General features: G+C 48.4%; 1 protein-coding gene across 1 annotated transcript; it reads left to right on the forward strand.

The window, feature by feature from the left end:
* Positions 1-5,535: 5,535 nt before the first annotated feature.
* On the forward strand, positions 5,536-13,591 carry LOC128848462 (killer cell lectin-like receptor subfamily F member 1). Its single transcript, XM_054048479.1, has 6 exons — positions 5,536-5,617; positions 7,232-7,330; positions 8,288-8,398; positions 9,613-9,767; positions 10,387-10,499; positions 13,441-13,591. Exons 1-6 carry the CDS (start codon positions 5,536-5,538, stop codon positions 13,562-13,564), a joined length of 684 nt encoding a protein of 227 aa, XP_053904454.1. The 3' UTR covers positions 13,565-13,591.
* The last annotated feature ends 226 nt before the right edge of the window (positions 13,592-13,817 follow it).

A 13,817-nucleotide genomic window follows, 5' to 3' on the forward strand; every position in this document is an offset into this window, starting at 1 on the left:
ATACTGGCTACCTTAAGCAGCCCCCTGCCTCGCACGCTGGCTTCTGTGAATCCCTTTTCTAGGGACCCCCCCATGAGTCATAGAGAGAGTCAGGGTGCCACGCTCTGGGGTGGCAGGGGGATTGCAATGATCAGCCTCTGCCCCATTTTGCACCTACATCTAGGGGCTGTTTTTTCAAACTTTACCCATAGCCATGAAGGCTAGAAACCTTCACTGAGAAAACCCAAATGAAAGTGGGGAGTCTCCTCTAATCACAGGACTCCGGGAGCTGCGCCTTTAAGGAAAGCACCAAATATCATGAGAGATGGCAACACAGGGTTACCTTTGCTGTAGTCTGAATGACTCTAATTAACATGTATTATTTGCCTTGTACGAATGGCCTGGACCCCATGGTGTCAGGTGCTGTACAAACACAGATCTTGCCAGCTTGTTGTTCTCGGTAGGCTCACTCTAAAGTTCTTTATCTGGCCCTCGTCATGTTAATATTGGAGCACCTCACATCATCCCCTGCGATAGTGCAGTGCTATTCACACTACAGAGGGGGAATTGAAGCCCAGAGAGGGACTTAAGGGGAGTGTAGGGAATTGAATCCTTGTCTCCCAAGTCCTAGTCGAGGGCTCTAACCACTGGGCCACCCTTCTTCTCTTAATCCAGTTGTGTCTAAACTGACTCTTCTCCTGGGTTTTCTTTCCAGAGCCAGGAGGCCTCTATGGTGTGTGGATATCGTTGGAGTTCATTGCTGCTTTGTTCGCTGTTGCTGCACTTCATGTCTGCTGGAAACGTGTGAGAGAAGGACCAGGAACCCGTCGTGGTGGTGAAGAGGAAGGGATCTCCGACTCGGCAGACTCCCCCGTTTGCGTGCCGGCTCGTGCCTCACATCTGCACGAGGCTGGAACCCGAGACAGAGAGGCTGGTGAGGAGATCCCACTGAATGGAGAGATGGTACAGCCCCGGGAACTGAGCTGACGGCCCCAACGCAGCCGAGAGGCAGCACTTTAATAGCGTTGAATGGCCGAGGTGCGGGCGCCTCCTGTGTGGGTTGAACAGCTGCGATCATTGCACTAGCCTGGATGTGACTTCTCCCCATGTGAGGCTCTGGGTTGGGACACCTGGGTCTTCCACCAACCCCCTGTCTATGGGTGAGTCACTCAGGGCCGAAGATTCAAGAGCTCAGACTGAGAGTGGGGTGTTAATCCGAAGGCTCATGCAGCTGCCTAACTGGGAACTGAGCTACTCTGAAAATCTGGCCTTCTTTCCCGTGCCTTAATTTCCCATCTTTAAAGTGAGACACTCCTCTGTGTAGATTGTAAGCACTTTGGGGCAGGGACTGTGTGTGTGTGTGTGTGTGTGTGTGTGTGTGTGTGATCACTATGGGGCCCTGACTGGAGCTGTAGGCTCCCTTGTAATATTAATAATCATAAGTAAGGCTACGAATCTGACATGGAGCTTACAGACGCTGTGATTCTTTCTTTTATGAGCCCTCCACAACTTCTGGTCGATCCCAATAATTCAACCCCGGGCAGCAGGGTTTGGGCATCCATGAATTATTATTTATTGCCCGTGTCCTGTCCAGGAGTTTTCATAAAAATACCTGTGCCAAAATTGTAGCCTTGATCATAAGAAAATGTGATTGTTTTTTTTAATCTGTTTTTACTATTGTATTTATCTCTGTGCCTGTCCCTTTTGTCTGTGACAAGATTTCTGTTTAGACTATAAGCTATACAGCAGAGGAAGTGGGTCTCATTTATCTTTGCACAGGGGGGGCACTGATCTCTGCTGAAGACTTGGTGCAACTGCAATACACACAATACAATCACAACTGTCTGAGCATTTTTATTTTTATTTTTTAATTTATTTTTTAACCTATCGTGAATCTTCCTGACTTCTTCAGAAGCTCCAATGCTCTGTGGAGTGAGCATTGGCTCTAGCTCTCTGGGGTCTCCAATGCAAACCTCTCCCCTATGTTCAGTCAGCCCCCTGCCCCCTTTCTTTTATTTAGCAAGTGGACACTGGCCCATCAAGGCTAGTCCAATGTTGAACTAGCCTTGATGGGCCAGTGTCCTATAGCCACGTAGCTTTCATGGCTGTTGAGCAGCATGTGATCAAATGTCTCCTGGCCACTAGGTGTCAGTATTACGCGCTTTTAGTTGGTTAAGTGAGGGTGAAGCCCCAAGTACTCGGGCTGCTGTTATAAAGCAAGTCCTACCACCAGGGTGTAAAGTGACTTACATTTAATTCATGCCCCCGTCCCCAGCGCTAGAAGCTCAAGTCTGTCCTAGCATGAGCCTGCTCCGCTGGCATTCCCGCCATAGGGAGTCTCACTCGCTCACACCAGGACCAAATTCGGTTTGCAGGGGTCGGCAACGTTCGGCACGCGGCTCGCCAGGGTAAGCACCCTGGGGGGCCGGGCCAGTTTATTTACCTGCCGAAGGGGCAGGTTCGGCCGAGCGTGGCCCCCACTGGCTGCGGTTCGCTGTCCCGCGCCAATGGGGGCGGTGGGAAGCCACGGCCAGCACATCCCTCGCCCACGTCGCTTCCCGCCGCCCCCATTGGCCCAGGACGGCGAACCCCGGCGAGGGGGGGCCGCGATCGGCCGAACCTGCCGCGTCAGCAGGTAAATAAAGTGGCGCGGCCCCCTAGGGTGCTTACCCTGGCACAAGTCTATCAACCAATTAAAGATCAGTTGATGCGTTAATCCTTTGCACCACGCTGTTGTCCTCAGTGGGGTCACAGCGGGGATGGAGATGGTCCCAGATCAGTCGTGTGTTTCTATTACACCCCTTTCTGGGGGAGCTGGGCTGCCAGGAAGCTGGTGGGGAGAGGAGAGACAGACCACCCTGGGACTGGTGGATTGGGGTATCTAGGTTCTGTGCATGGCTGCCCAATGATCGGCCAACATCAGCACATCTCTCTGTGGACCCCAGTGTTCGAGCCCCCCAAGCAAGGGAGCAAACCCCACTGCAGACAGATGGGGTGGGCCCCACGCCAGGCAGGAAGCTGCAGTGTTGTCCTCTCCCATGGGTTGTTATTTACACAGGAAGGATGGGCTGTGCCCAGCGTGAAGCGCCAGGAGAACGTTGACCAATCAGCGCTGGCTCGAAGGTGAGCAGATGGAAAACAGGCTTCCCACACCTCAGCAAAGGCTGACCCGCAGGAAGTTGGCTTCATCTCAGCTGCCCTGTGGCCCCTCACTGTGGTTTAGAGCAGTGGGTGGTAATGCAGATAGGATCAAACTGATCAAGAGTGTGAATCACCTGCCGTGTGAGCAGAGGGTAAAAGATGTGGGGCGGTTCAGCTTGGGGGGGAAAAAAAGATGACGTGGGGGGGGGGGGGGGAGTATGATAGAGGTCTATAAAATCATGACTGGTGTGGATAACTGACTGAGGAAGCGTTATTTACCCCTTTCCATAATACAAGAACTAGGAGTCACCTGGTGAAGTGAATAGGCAGCAGATTTAAAACAAAAGGAAGTATTTCTTCACACAATGCACAGTCAACCTGTGCAACCCATTGCCAGGGATGTGGTGGAGACCGGAAGTACAACAGGGTTCAAAATGAAATAGAGCAGAAGTGAAAGTAGGCACCAAGACTTACCACTGATTGGGTGGGGGGGGGAAAGCAGAGAGACCCAGACCCAGCCCCCTCTGCTCTGCCGGCTCCCACCTGCGACATTCTACTGCCTGCCACTGGCGGTGCGTGCCGGGGGCGGGAAGCGACTGGGGCTGGGTTGCTCCTCTTCCTACCGCCGCTAGTCAGTGCAGGGGTGGGTTCAACCCCTGCTCCCAGCTCCATAGGGGCCCCCAAAGCTGGGGTCTGGGGCAGCTGCCCCTTTTTCTCCCCCTCATCGGCACTCTGCCGGTTGGGTCTGATAGTGCTGCCGACAGCGGGGAGCCAAAAGTCGGCTGTGTGCTGCACCGGCCCACTTTCACCTCTGGCTCCATCAATGGCTATTAGCCAAGATAGTCAAGGACGTAAGCCCATGGTCTGGGTGTCCCTAGCCTCTGATTGCCAGAAGCAGGGACAGGATGATAGATGGATCGCTCGATAAATTGCCCTGTTCTGTTCATTCCCTCTGAAGCATCTGACAGTGACCACTGTCAGAGATGGGTACTAGGCTAGATGGACCATTGGGTTGAACCAGTATGGCCATTCATATGTTCTTATCAGCTAGTGCTTATCAACGTCTCCTCCCCACAAACTGCTCTGAACCTGATCCCCACCTGGTATAAATCACCCATAACTCTGCTGGCATCAATCGGCTGTCACTCAATTGGTGTCAGTAGGCCCAGATCCCAGGCAGGTGTCAATCGGCCATAGCTCCACTGGAGTCCATGTGGCAAGATTCTTGGCTGGGCTGAATCGTCTGTAGCTCCGTTGGAGTCAATGGGGCAGACCCCCAGCGCGTGTCAATTGGTATACAGCTCTACTGAATTCAGCAGAGCTACGCTGCCTATTCCCAAAGAGAAGAGGAGTACTTGTGGCAGCTTAGAGACTAACAAATTTATTTCAGCATAAGCTTTCGTGGGCTACAGCTCACTTCTTCGGATGCATAGAGTGAAACACACAGACAGAAGATATTTATACATACAGAGAACATGAAAAGGTGGAAGTACACATACCAACTGTAAGAGGCCAATCAATTGAGATGAGCTATCAGTAGCAGCAGAAGAAAAACTTTGAAGTGATAATCGAGATGACCCATAGAAGGTGTGAGGAGAACTTAACATGGGGGGAAAACATTCAATTAGTGTAATGACCCAACCATTCCCAGTCTCTGTTTAGGCCTAAGTTAATTGTGTCTAATTTGCATATTAATTCGAGTTCAGCAGCCTCTCTTTGGAGTCTGTTTTTGAAGTTTTTTTGTTGCAAAACTGACACCTTCAAGACTGTCACTGTGTGGTTAGAGAGGTTGAAGTGTTCTCCCACTGGTTTTTGAATGTTATGATTCCTGATGTCAGATTTGTGTCCATTTATTCTTTTGCGTAGAGACTGTCCAGTTTGGCCAATGTACATGGCAGAGGGGCATTGCTGGCACATGATGGCATATATCACGTTGGTAGATGTGCAGGTGAACGAGCCCCTGATGGTGTGGCTGATGTGGTTAGGTCCTATGATGGTGTCACTTGAATAGATATGTGGACAGAGCTGGCATTGGGCTTTGTTGCAAGGATAGGTTCCTGGGTTAGTGTTTTTGTTGTATGGTGTGCGGTTGCTGGTGAGTATTTGCTTAAGGTTGGGAGGCTGTCTGTAAGCGAGGACTGGTCTGTCTCCCAAGATTCCCAAAGAACATCTGACCCCTGAGGTCGGGTATATGGCCATGTGACACCTGCACATACCTCCTTAGCATCGGGCTCCACTGTCATGCCTGGGTCCATCAGACACCAGCATTTCTGCATGTTGTGGTTTCACACCTGATTCTTGGGGAGGAGCCAGTACTTCCTCTATAGGCTTGTGGAGACCAGCCGGAATCCACAGGCTTCTCTTCTTATTCTCCAATCCTCTGTTAGAAACCAAACCCGACACAGGCATCAGAAGATGGAGGATGATGATGGTTACGCTATCATGACCCGGACGAAGAGGATAAACTCAACCCAGCCATCTCAGCTCAGGAGCCAAGGTACTGCTCTATAAACCAACCTACACTGTCCACTCAGTAATGGCGTCTGCCCTTTAGGTTTCAGTGAGGGCACAACCAAAGGAAACTGCCCCAGCAAAAACAGGTTTTCCTTGGGAAAAAAGGGCCTTTTTGCACCTCTTCAAACATGGAATTTTTTGCAAAAATATTTTGATTTTTTTTTCAAACTCCTGCAGTTTAAAAAAAGTGATCAGAAACGTGAAGAGAAAAAAATGTTTTTTGCCTATTAGTTATTCTGCAAAATTTCTTTCTTTCAGTCCTGATTTCAGTAGGTCAGCAGAGTCGGACGGAGGGCTTTGGTTCAAAACAGAAAAATGCCATTTTTTTTTTTTAAAAAGGGGGTTAACATTCTCAACCACAGCTGAGTGATTTTTATGACATTTTTAAAATGATCAATTTCCTCTTCTTGTTTCTCAGCCTCTGATGGGAACTCAACTTTATTATCAGCAAAGAGCAGAGCTAGAATAGGAATTCACTCCCACACCCTTTTGTTGTGAAGATTGATGCAAACAAAGATATTTAGCTTCTCAGAAATGTCCTTATCATCCTTAAAATCATGGTTATCCAGCAGACTAACTTATTCTTGCAGAGATTGTTTCTGCTTCTGTTCTATTTAAACAATCTTGTTGATTTGACACCAGTAGCTCTTTGCTTTTCAAACTCCAGTTTGGCCCTTTTTAAGTCCATTTCATAAACACTCATGGAAAAACTCATCCAAATTTTCTGACATGGCTGCAACATTTTTTCAACAGCTCCAGGAGGGAGTGAACAAGTGTTTTTCTGACAGCGCTTTCGATGGTATAAATTATTGTGGCATCTGTTCAGAATAGCGCTACAGAGACCAGTAAAGGAGACTGGTCAGGGAGCGGGGTAAGCTCAGAGCTCTCGGCATCCAGACTGGTGGCTATAGCTCTGGGGTTCTTATACCACCTTCGACTGCATCTGGCACTGGTCCCTATCAGAGACAGGAGACTGTACAAGATGGACCCATGCTCTGATCCAGTGTGACAACACCTACGCTCCTACCCAGAGAGACTAGGAGGGATTAAACAGTGGGCTGCTTAATTGTATTGTCTGCTGGTTCTGGTGACAGTAATTGGAAAAAAACTTAAGAACTGTGTTGGCTGGCCAGGCCTGAAATAGCAATATATCTCTCTGGCATGCCATGGGGTACTGGGTAGGGTAAAGGCCAGGGAACCTGGGTTAGGTCCCTGCTTGTGAGGTAGGGCAAGTCTCTGTGCCTCTTTTTCCCCTTTGTTTGTCTAGTCTAATTATAGTAGGTGATCCTCTGGGCAGGGCCTGTCTCTCGCTGTGTGCCTGTGCAGTGCCCGGCACAACGGGGCCCTGATCTCAGCTGGGCCTTCTAGGCTACTGTATTACTTCTATTAATTGTGCAACTCAGCTCCTACCCCAAAGATCTTACACTGAGGTGGTCGCACTAACCCTGCAAGTGAGGCCAACAAAACTAGATGTGGAAATTGCAGGGAATGCACCAGGATTAGTACAACAATTGGGTTGGTAGGTTTAGCAGGAAATCCCTCCGTGGCTACTTTTATCCTTCACTGAAAGGGTTTCCCCATGTTTGAATTTTTACAGGTTCTCCTCCCGGTCTCGACAGTTATAAAGTTGCTGTGGGAATCTTAGGGGCTGTGTGTGTCCTTCTGGTGTCGGCTGTGATTGCTCAGAGTGTCTGGGGTAAGTATCTAGCACAGGCGCTGGCTTCCTCCAGACCCTGGGGGTGTTTAACCCACAGCTCTACCTTTCACACTTCCTCTGGGACCCCACCTGTCCTCCACTGTCAGAGACAGGATACTGGGCTAGATGGGTCATTGGTCTGACTCAATAAGGCAGCTCTTATGTCTGTAACCCTTTTACCTCAGTGCCTATTGCAAGTGCAGGAACAGGGTAAATGAGAATTGTCTGCAGTGGCAATTTTCTTCGACTCTCCCACCAACTATGGTTCATCTTCTCCAGTGGGGGAATGAATGGGGCCCAGTTTCCACCATGTTCTCCAGACCAGCTCACCTCCATGAGTCTGACTCCACACATCTGATGAAGTGGGGTTTAGCCCACTGAAATGTGTCTCCATGGGTCTGGTTCCCTGCTGCCTATCAGCCATTCACCCCAGTGGAAAAACAAGTGCAAAATGTTACTAAATGCACCAGCTTGCTTTTTTTTTTTTTGTCCAATTTTTTTTTTAATTGAACATTTTTTTGTTTTGCAAAGGCTTTCGCTAAACATTTTAAAAATTTACTGGGGTTTTTAACTAACATTTGAAATTATTTTCCCCATTCCTTCCCCTTTTTTCCTTCCATCAGCCCTTTTTAATGGGAAAACGGAGGAGGGGGAAAAAGAAGGGGAAAGGGAAACAGAAGTGAAAAACTGGGGGGGTTTGGTATTTAATTGAAAAGAATAATTTAAAAAAAGGCACAGACAATAGGATTGTATTTACTACCTCTGCTACCAGAGCAGATGGTGGCATTCTGCACTAGTATAAATGACACCACAAGGTGCAGGACAATGGGGAACCGGGTCCAAATTCACTCCCCTTCTCTCTTCCCTGCCCTCTGTGCTACGGAACGTGACCTAGCTCCTTAGAGCTTCCTTACGCGCCGTGTCCTAACCTCCCTCTGCACTGATGCTTTTTGGAAGGTTTCCAGGCCGGACAGGCCAGTTGCAGCGCACAATTTGACGTTTGGCAGGCGGCCTTCGTGTCTCGTCTCAAGCAGAGTCTGTGTGACCCAGCCGGGAACGGCCCAGCAGGTAACCTCAGCTCAGGCTGTCTTTGAACTGATTTCCATGTCGGGCTCAGAGTCTGGGAAACACCCGAGCTGGGGAATCTTGGGAACCAGCGGGAGGTGGAATGACTATGGACATTCAACATCTGCTGGAAAAGCTCACTGCTCACATGCCAGAATGGGACACAAGAGACCTGGGTAAAACACCTGGCTCTGTCCTAGACTCCCTGTCCGAGCCTGGGCAAATCACTGCATCTCTCGGGTCTCAGTTTCCCCATCTGTACAATAGGGATAATGATCCTTCCTTTGGATGTTTTCTCTATTTAGACTGAGCTTTTGGGATAGAGACTGTCTGTCACTATGTCCATTAGAGTAGCACATGGAGGCCCAAACAATCCCTGGCCCTGCTGAGATCAGGCCCTGTTTTGCCGGGCACTGCACAGACACACAATGAGAGACACTCCCTGCCTGGCAGAGTTTGCAACCTAAACAAAGGGCAGGAGAGGAACCAGAAGTGACTTGCCCAAGGTCACCAAGCAGCTCAGTGGCAGAACTGGGAAAGACCCCAGATCTCTTGAGTAGAAGTCAAGTTCCCCGAAGTAAAGGCAGCGTGGCCTTTAGGTGTTACTAAAATGCAGATAACAAAAATACCCTTTGGGGGTGGGGACTTTCTTCTTGTGCCGTGTTTGTTTAGTGCCCAGCATGGGCTCCTGCAATACAACTAACCAATTCAATAACAATCCTATATTCAGCAGAGACCTGCGACATACCCAGACCCCCCAGTACTCACCGGTGTTAATGGCAGCAGTGACCTCTAGTGGTCACATGGGGTAGTTCTCACTCTACAGAGCACCCAGCACCGTAATTAGAGCCAGCAAATGCTCTGAGATTCAACTTCCAGGGTCAAACTTCCTTTGCTTGGTCTGTGACAAACATTTATTATATCATATGCGGGGGGGGGGGAGTTTGAGTGAAATCCCTTGAGCTCTTTCTGAGTCATGAGAAAAGAGGGGAAAATAAATCCATCCCCTCCACTATGACAAAATCGGATGGATATTTTTGACTAGGGTTGCTCTAGGGCCAGATCCTGAGCTGGTGTAAATTGATGTGCTCCATGCTGACCTACACCAGCTGGGAATCTGGCCCCTAGTGCCCACTGAGGGCTAGGGCTTTTGAATAGCTTGAAAAAAAAATATTGGCTTTATGTGAGTTCACGAACGTCTCTGTTTCTTTTTCCAGGGGGCACCGGGTGCAAACTCTGCCCCAAGGACTGGCAGACGCACAACGGAAAGTGCTACTGGGATTCTAAAAGGAGTCCGATGTGGAACGAGAGCCAGAAAGACTGTGAATCGAGGAATTCACAAATGCTTGTGATCCGGGACCAAGAGGACATGGTAAAGTGAAATACACAAGGCCAGTTCTCCAGCTGGTGTGAATCACTGTAGCTCTACCAGTTTTTTACTCCTTTACCACTCAGCAACTCTGAGGCTACGTCTACACTACGGGGGGGAGGGGGGAAGGGATCAATTTCAGATACGCAAATTCAGCTACGGGAATAGCGTAGCTGAATTCGACGTATCTGATCCGACTTACCCCGCTGTGAGGACAGCGGCAAATCGACTGCCACGGCTCCCCGGTCGACGGCGCTTACTCCTATCTGGGCTGGTGGAGTACGCGCGTCGATTCGGGGATCGATTATCGCATCCCGACAAGACGCAATAAATCGATCCCCGAGAGATCGATTTCTACCCGCCAGTCTGGGCGGGTAGTGAAGACAAGCCCTCAGGGAAACGGGTCTATTCTTCAATACCACTGAAGCTCTCCAGTGAGAGGGTATCATGCAGTGTGCTGGCCCCATTGGGTCAGAATCCATTTTCCTTGCATGTTTTGGGTCTCTGATAGATCTCCTGGTGAGATGGGAGTGGCGGCGGCGGGGGGGGGGGGGGTCACTGTATATGCAGGGGGTGTAAGACTGTGTGAGAGTCACCCAGCTGCTTGCTTTACACTCCCCAGGATTTCATAAACATGATCACAGAAGGCACAAGCCACGTCTGGATCGGCCTGAACATCACGTCCCACACTGGGAACTGGACCTGGGTGGACGGCTCCCCTTTAAATCAAACGCTGTGAGTGTTGCCTGCAGATTCACTGTTATATTTTTCCTCCATATTTGTAGATTTGTTAGGAAGGAACGATCAGTTGCACACATACAAAATGGGAAATGACTGCCTAGGAAGAAGTGCTGCGGAAAGGGATGTTGGGGGTCATAGTCGATCACAAGCTAAATATGAGTCAACAGTGTAACGCTGTTGCAAAAAAAGAGAACATCCTTCTGGGATGTATTAGCAGGATTGTTGTAAGTTAGTCATGAGAAGTCATTCTTCCGCTCTACTCCGTGCCAATTAGACCTCAACTGGAGTATTGTGTCCAGTTCTGGGTGCCACATTTCAGGAAAGATGTGGACAAATTGGAGAAAGTCCAGAGAAGAGCATCATGAAAGGTCTAGAAAACATGATCTATGAGGGAGGATTGAAAATATTGGGTTTGTTTAGTCTGGAGAATAGAAGACTGAGAAAGGACATGATAATCTTTTATATACTTGAAAACAGTTGTTACAAGGAGGACGGAGAACAATTGTTCTCCTTTACCTCTGAGGACAGGACAAGAAGCAGTGGGCTTAAATTGCAGCAAGGGACGTTTAGGTTGGACATTAGGAAAAACTTCCTAACTGTCAGGGTGGTTAAGCACTGGAATAAATTGCCTAGGGAGGTTGCGGAGACTTTGTCATTGAAGGTTTTTAAGAGTAGGTCAGACAAACACCTGTCAGGGATGGTCTAGATAATACTTAGTCCTGCCATGAGTGCAGGGGACTGGACTAGATGACCTCTCGAGGTCCCTTCCAGTCCTATGGTTCTATGATTTGCTCATTCTGAAGTTTTGCACATTTGGGCTCAGATTCCAAAGAGCTGAAGTGCAGGGCTGTGCGTGTTTGGACAGGAATCCCTCCTAGCATCCCAGCAGGGGCTCAGGTTTCATGGGTGACTTGGACATCGCTGCGATTCAAATGTTCTTAATGCAACCATCTGCTCTGCAACTAGGCTATAAATCAGGGCTTTGTTTCTCCTTTGGCTCCTTCTGATTCCAGGGCCTTGGATTAGACCATCTGGGTTCTAGTCCCAGCATGTTCTGATAATAAAACAAGGAGAGGATTAGGAATCGTCATCCCATTGGGCCTCAGTTTCCCCATCTTCATAGATTCCAAGGCCAGAAGGGACCAGTGTGATCATATAATCTGACCTGCTATATAAACACAGGCCACAGAACTGCCCCCAAAATAAACCCCAGAGCAGATATTTTAGAAACACATCCACTCAATTTAAAAATGGTCAGAGATGGAGAATCCACCAAGAACCTTGGGTTATTCTACCAGTGGTTAATTACTCTCACTGTTAACAAATTTATGCCTTATTTCCAGTTTAAATTTGTCTCTCTTCAATTTCAAGCCACTGGGTTGTGTTAGACCTTCCTCTGCTAGATTGAAGAGCCCGTTATTAAACATTTGTTCCCTCTTCACCTTTTCTTTGCTTAGCTAAAGAGATCAAATAAAAGGCTACACCGCTATTTCAAGTGAGTTTTGTAATGTGGTGTTACACCACTGTGCGTTCCGATGTGGTCTCTACAGTTTCAACGGCGTGAAAGTCACCTCTGCTACTTGCTACAGATTTAGAGTCTCTAGGAATGAACAAAGACTAAGGGTAGTGACCACACAGACATTTACCAGTACAAAGTCTATCTGTTTTACAAGTTTTATTAAGGTTATGAATACCCCTGCATATAGAAATCCTACACAGACATATGCACAAGTTACAAATATACTCACAACCTTAACAGTAGTGTTAGGGTCTGATGGGTCTCGCATGGATTGCCCATGAATAGAGCGATGGTTCCTGCTGGAGTTTCCCATAGGGAGCTCAATTTTCCCGCTCCTCCTTATTCAATCTATACCTACATTCTGCGCATGTCCATGCATATAGTGTCAGCCCTCTTTTTCCTTATTGGTCTGATGTCCCCTAGAAACTTACAGTACCCTGATTTCTATAGGTCGTGTAGGTTCTCTTTATTCTCATTAGCATTAATACACAACCTGTGTCCTGTGATGAAGGCACATGTTGGAAACAGATGCGCCTTTACAGCATTTTTATGATTTAAAATTAATCTTCTGGCTAGATTTTCACAATATCACCACTTGGTACCTCTTTTCCCATAATCTTAGGGCATCGGGTTATTCTTCGGTCACTTGTTTATGTCAGTATTTCTTAGCTCTAACAGTTAAGCTAAAATCTTGCAGGCCTCAGCCTGCAGCCTTGTGTTTCAGACCTCGTTACTTAGATATCGAATACATAATTAACTCTTCCGGCTACTAATCATTCTTATACTTCTATTATCCTACCACTTAACTCTATTGAGCATACAATGATTATATACGACGTAACCTGCTAGTTGATAATAACCATATAAGAAATGAGCAATAAACTAATACTATGGGCTAGAGAAGCTTTATAATGATCAACGAAAGGAGCTCAAACTTTCATTGAATTCAATGGGAGTTAGGAGCTGAAATACCTTTGTGGATCTGGGCGTTGGTGGTGTTAAATCGGCAGTGAGCGAGAGAGGAATCGGCCACAAGAAGAGAGCAGAGGTGTAATGATCCTGGCAAAGCTCCCAGTGACTTCAAGGGGGGCCAGGATCTCCCCGGAGACTTGTGGGGCCTGAATAATGGGGAGTGGTTATCAGAATGGGGGAAGACGGATGCCGAGACACCCTAGCTCAGTTCATGTCCTGGGAGGTTTTGCTGTGATGGCTGACAGCCTGGGGACTGAACTGGGGACCTCCGGAGCTAAAAGCAAGAGCTGCTACCGCTTGAGCTAAGGAGCCATCCCATGCGATTAGTAGAGGCACTCAGCCCTGGGTTACACTGTCATCAAGGCCCCCATCCCAGCATCCCATCACTGCAAGAGGAGGGTCTCTCTAATCCATCTATCACCACCTTTCTCCTTCACTCTGCAGGTTCCTGGTCTCGGGCCCTGTTGCCTCCAACAGCTGTGGGGTGGTAAAGGGGAACCGAATCAACTCGGAAACCTGCAGCGCCGAATTCAAGTGGATTTGCCAGAAAGACGCTGTCGTGGTGTGAGGCAAATGAGAACGTCAGTGCCCAGGAGAGCGCTCCTGCCCCATGAGGATGAATTCGAAGGGCTTTATATAGAGACGCTGCCCTCTTTCTCTAAGCTGATGCGGAGCAACAGTTGGCAAAATAAGGGAATTTGAGTCCTTGATCTAGTCCCTTTGTTCCTTAGCACTGCTGGGAGCAGAGTACAAGAGGGGTGGGGGGGATTAATGTTAGCCCACTGGGTAGAGAGGAAAACAGGAAAGTTGTATTCTATTCC

The sequence above is a fragment of the Malaclemys terrapin genome, chromosome 13, assembly GCF_027887155.1.
Source record: "Malaclemys terrapin pileata isolate rMalTer1 chromosome 13, rMalTer1.hap1, whole genome shotgun sequence".
In the NCBI taxonomy this organism is placed as follows: domain Eukaryota; kingdom Metazoa; phylum Chordata; order Testudines; family Emydidae; genus Malaclemys; species Malaclemys terrapin.